At 39.3% G+C, this 5,803-nt stretch overlaps 1 protein-coding gene across 4 annotated transcripts in view; it reads left to right on the plus strand.

The window, feature by feature from the left end:
- Nucleotides 1-5,803, plus strand: part of RFX2 (regulatory factor X2) — a 49,326-nt gene that overhangs the window by 38,696 nt on the left and 4,827 nt on the right. For all 4 annotated transcript variants that reach the window (XM_018559697.1, XM_018559699.1, XM_018559700.1 and 1 more), the window contains 4 exons: nt 492-643; nt 3,201-3,298; nt 3,410-3,559; nt 4,898-5,106. In XM_018559697.1, the coding sequence (XP_018415199.1) occupies nt 492-643; nt 3,201-3,298; nt 3,410-3,559; nt 4,898-5,106 (609 nt within the window). The remainder of the gene's footprint in view (nt 1-491; nt 644-3,200; nt 3,299-3,409; nt 3,560-4,897; nt 5,107-5,803) is intronic.

Raw genomic sequence — 5,803 nt, forward strand, 5'->3', positions numbered from 1 at the left:
AAAGGGCCCCCCCTTTTTTTTTTTTTTTTGGGGGGGGGGGGGGTTGTTTTTTGTTTTAGATGTGGAGATTTACTTTCCCATCTTGCCATTTTTTTCTGGCACCACTGGGGCTAGAAGGGAGGGGGAAATCTCTCCAATGGGGACGCAGCATCAAAAAACGATTTAAAGGAGAACTATGGGGTCAGTGTTTTTCCCCATAGTTCTCCTTAGGGTAACGGGAGGACAACCACTCACCTCATAGTTCTCCTTTTTAACTCATTGTAAAAGGTTAGTCCGCTTTTTTTTATTGCTTGACACAAATGCATCCTGCACCTTCAGCTTTAAGTCCAATAGTAGGGTCTACGGGGCTACCATTAAACCAAAAGTTATTTCATTTGAATAGGTTTATACAGCTTAATGAGATGCATTGTGATCCTGATCTTGCTGCTGGTTATTAAAGCCCTAATAGGTTATAATAAAAGTTGCAACTAATGTCTTGTCATGTATCACAGTGAGGAGGAGCAAGAAGCAGTCATCCCAAAGGAGAAACTGATGATTCTGTGTAAATATGAGCCTGTTATGAGGTGGATGAGGAGCTGCGACCATATCCTTTATCAAGCTCTAGTGGAAATTCTAATCCCAGATGTCTTGCGGCCTGTCCCAAGTGAGTACTAGGCAAAGCTGCACATTATTTACATTGTATCAAGCACTTGGTTGAGTTTTTGATTTGTCACAAACACTCCTTTCTGAGCAATTGAGCATTGACCAGCAGTGGTGTCATTGTAATAAAAATGAGAGAAAAGGAAAAGTAGAAAAAAGGTTGAGTCTGATTGTGGGTAAATTACGAAATGAATAAATCCAACAATAACTGCATATTCCTATTCAAAAACAATGCTGAGATTATGAAGATTAATCCAGCATTAAATGGAGACTATAAATCTCTATCGGATGCCTTTTGATGCCAGCAGTTGTCGGATTCACAGCCTGCATACTTGTTCTAGAATACCTGCCTTTTTGATACAGAAGAACTGACCAATTCCTTAAAATTATAGAGCCAATTATGTGTATCTACCACCAAAAAGTACATAACGCCATCGCTTTGCGTTTATAGCTTCACGCGTATCTGTTTAGACTCGGTGATTAGTACTTCTGCATTTTTAGCACTAAGGTCCTTGGGTTTGATTCCCTGCCAGGACACTGTCTTGGAGTTTGTATGCTCTTTTGCTTGTGTGGGTTTCACACTTCAAAGATGTTAATTGACTTCTGTCTAAATTGGCCCTAGTATTTGTGTTAATATGAGCTGGGGACCTTAGATTGTAAGTTCATGGAGGGCATGGATCGTATGTAAAATGCCATGTAGATGGTATATAATAAATATTAATTAAAAAAAGAGAAATTATTGTATATCTAAACTGTCTTAATCTGGACGTAACATGGCGCTTCAACGGGCAAGGATTGTGTTTTTTGTTTTGTCTTGTAATCCTGTAATCCACTATTGTAATGAGTTTCTCAAGGCTTGTTCACAGCATTATCGGTGGCTGACAGTTTGCAGCAACTGATCAATCAATTTTGCTTCTAGTACACCTACGAAACAAATGTTTTCTATGTGCCCCATTCAAAACACAACATGGATATGCAGTGCTGAAAATGCAGGCATACTGCATTTCTATGTAGAACACTGGATATGCATGTTACTGCATCTGAGCATGCCACATTGCTGTGAGGAGACCTTGAATGGAATGTACACGTCAAATAAAGTTAAAGGGAAACGTTGTGCTATGCCAAAAACAGTGCATCACACTGCTCCCTGCTGGACGTTACTCAGATCACTAGCCCGCACGCTAAAATGTGTGTCATCTCTTTCCCACAGTTCAGATTTGAATGTGCTACTAGCTTTCTCCGGTAGATCTGCTGTTAGCAGAGATGAAACTGATAGAGGAGCTATATTTCGTATCAAACTAAATTCGCCTTTATTGTGGATTAAACTTCTTCTTTTTTTTTAACTTTAAAAATGTCCAATGTAATACAGTTGATAAACTATTACATTTTACTACAGTAATACCATTTCTGTATGGCTTGGTTAAAAAGGGCTGTGGTTACTTCAAATACATACGATAAAGTGGGCATTGTGGCTTTTTACTATTGTATTTTGGTCAAGCATTTTTTAGTGAGTGGGGTCTGGTGAACGTAATTTTGTTTTCCTAAAATCATGAGCTGCTTTACAAATCTACCCTTGTAAACATTCGTGTTGGATTTTATTATAGTAGGATAAGATATTTTACTAGATTTTAAAGTGACAAACTCAGGAGTTAAATCTTAAATCTTAAAAATACATTCAAGTACCGTTTTAACTATTAACAAAAATGTATCTTATTTGTGTATCACTCAGCTGCAGAGCCTCAAATCATCTCTGAATTCCTAACCACTGCTCTAAGCTTGCTAATGTGATGGACTACAATCTCACTTTTAGTTTACTAACTTGTATTGGCATTGAAGTCCATTACAGAAGCGAGCTTAGAGCGGTGACTACTTTACAACACACACGGACCATGGGGAACAAAAGAAGCCCCCCTCCAGAAGGAAGGACAGTGTCAGCATGAATCAAGAGATGATTTAAGGATCTACAGCTGAGTGATGCACAAATGAGCTATATTTTTTATAATAAGGCACTAGAATGCATTTTTAGGATTTAAAATTCTGCTAATATTGGTTTAATATTGAATAGATATAACGTTTTAAGTGTGTATTGAAATACACTCTGGCCACCAGCAAAATTTGGACATTCCTCCATAGGTGCAATGCAAATCGCTGTGCAGGTATAGCAAAAAAAATTCAGTGAATCCCATTCAGAAAATTAATTGGCTTACTTTCCTGTGTTATAGTATCAAACATGTTAAGTCTTCAAAGTAAAATTTCAGTGTTGGGCAGATGACACTGGTTTAAATTGCCCAACAAATCTTGAGGTACCAAATCTCTGTAGTAGGATTTTGCTTCCTCCCTGTCCATGATATTGCCTACAAAGTGGATGTCGGTGGTGAGGGAGCAGCCTCTTCGTGTCTATGGCTGGTGGATGAAGCTGGAACTCCAGTGCAGATACCGAACTGATGAACTTTTGGGAGAATGTGGTAGCTGAGCACATCGTAGATTCAGAATCAATATAACATTTTAATGTCTTTTTCCTTGATTAAATGTTTTTAACCCCCCCCCCCCCCCACCATTAGGTACACTGACACAGGCGATACGGAATTTTGCAAAGAGTCTGGAAGGATGGCTAACAAATGCAATGACTGATTTTCTCCAGCAAATAGTCCAGGCAAAGGTATATCAAAAGAATTTTCCTAACATTATCTGCTACAGGAGCAGTAGCGCATTTATTTACTTATTCTTTCCGTTTACATATGTATAATTTTGTTTTATTTTTTTTCCCCAGGTTGGTGTTGTCAGTGCCTTTGCTCAGACTCTGCGTCGTTACACCTCCTTGAATCATTTGGCACAAGCTGCCCGCGCTGTTTTGCAAAATACATCCCAAATTAATCAGATGCTGAGTGACCTTAACAGAGTAGATTTTGCAAACGTTCAGGTGATTGATGCAGATCCTTTATTTCATATAAGCCTTTTGTCTTTACATTTTTCGTGCTCCTTTGATCCCATTTGGGTGGAGGGTCTCTAGTAAAGAGTTTACTTGAGAAAGCAATGGTTCAATGACTTACATCACTACATTACATTCACCTTCCAGTTGAACTCGGGTTGTTTGATGTCAGATTCCATAGGCAGACTGCTTGTTTGGGGAGGTACTGCCCTAGATACAGATTTAGTTTTGGAAGTACCTATTGCACCTTCTCGTCCAGAGCGTATTCCTGGCTCTGGTAATCTCTGATAAGGGCTAAAGCTTTGAAGCACCCATTGACCATTTTGCAGAAATGAAGGCACTGAAAACTGTAGAGTGTTACTGCATCAAATGGAGGAAGGATAAGTCTTTCGAGGAGAACCTATTTATAAGCAAATTATTAAATACAGTTACAGATAGATTTTGTGCTTGTGAAAAGCACTGTTGCCAAGACTGCATGAAAACAAATGTGTTTTAATATTCTGAATCAAGTTATCAAAGGAAACTGGCCAGAAACATTGCCTACTCTGGAAATACAGTCTCATATATTGAGGGTAATTTATCAAAACTGGAGCAGACAAAATCTGGAGCAGCTGTGCATGGTAACCAATCAGCTTCTCCAGTTTGTTCAGTTAAGATTTGAAAACGAATGAGCGTAGCTGATTGGTTGCCATTACCAGCTGCTCCAGATTGTCTGCTTCAGTTTTAATAAATTCCCTTCATTGTGTTTCCTATCACTGCCGAACCAGAACCTGCAGGAGCTAAGAGCGAAGTACTTCATCTTAATTGTTCCAAGAGCCAGGACTCTGTCCCTAATCTGTAACTGATCAACACAGATGGGGGTTTAATGCCATTCTAATATCTCTGTAAAGAGAACCTGCAACCACAGTGAAAAGAGCATTTCAAATAAAATGTAGCAAATAATAAGAAATATTACCTATCCTGACCCATTTGTACTCCTTCTGCACATACGGCCCACTGTCGGGCCATCTGCACTCCTCTCCTGCAAATACTGCCAGCTCACTGCTTTTCAGCAAATAATGAAAACTGTGTTATACCCTTCATATGTCCTACTGTCTGTAGTCCTCTGCTGTACAGACTGACTGCCATTAAACACGCCTTCTCCTGCACATACTACCTGCTCTTGTGTCTGCACTCATACCCACCAAACACCCCTACCCACCAAACACCCCTCCCTGCAATCTTTCCTTTTTTTTTTTTTTTTTTTTTTAATTTCCCCCCTTTTCCTAAAAGTACAGTTTTGCTAATTGGATAATAAAAATGAGTTTTTCTGTCTTTTGCTGCTAACAGGAACAAGCATCCTGGGTATGCCAGTGTGAGGAAGGCATGGTTCAGAAGCTAGAACAAGACTTCAAGTTAACCCTTCAGCAGCAGAGCTCATTGGACCAGTGGGCAAATTGGTTGGATAATGTAGTCACCCAAGTGCTGAAGCCTCATGAAGGGAGTCCCAGTTTTCCAAAGGCTGCCAGGCAGTTTTTGCTGAAGTGGTCTTTTTACAGGTTAGCAGAATGATAAAATTGTTACCATGCTGTAAATAAAGAATTTATTCTGCCTATAGGTTAACATATGAATGCAAGAATGGGACGCTTGGAATGTGTTTTTAACACCTTCCCTGTGCTCCCCTGTTCCCGTGCGCCCCCAAAACATGAAGTCTGAAAGTCTGTATTGATATCGTTTAGTGCAAACTCTCATGTTTTGTGGCATCATGCCTCAAAGAACCAAGCCTTTCACTAATGGGGCTTTCTCTGGTGGCTCCTACTGACAGGAGAGCTTTGCCAGAGATGCTCAAACACTGCTTGCAAAACAGCCAAAAGAAAAAAAACTCCCGTAAAGGGCATTTAACCACTTCAAGACCAGGTGTTTAGACCCCCTTCCTGGCCAGGCCATTTTTCAGTGTTCAGCGCTGCGATACTTTGACTGACGTTTATTCCGTCATGCAACGCTGTACTGAAATGAATTTTATACCATTTTTTGGGGACAGATAGGGCTTTATTTTGGTGGTATTTAATCACCACTGGGGTTTTTATTTTTTATTATAATTAGGAAAAATTACAGAAAATTTTGAAAAAAAAAAAGTTTTTTTTACATTATGTTAGGAAACATTTATTATTAACCAGTTTTTTGGTAAAATATAAAAGATCGGGTCACGTCGGGTAAATAGACACCAAACATGTCAAGCTTTAAAATTGCGCGCAC

This window comes from Nanorana parkeri, unplaced genomic scaffold, assembly GCF_000935625.1.
Source record: "Nanorana parkeri isolate BGI_ZX_2015 unplaced genomic scaffold, ASM93562v1 scaffold412, whole genome shotgun sequence".
NCBI lineage: Eukaryota > Metazoa > Chordata > Amphibia > Anura > Dicroglossidae > Nanorana > Nanorana parkeri.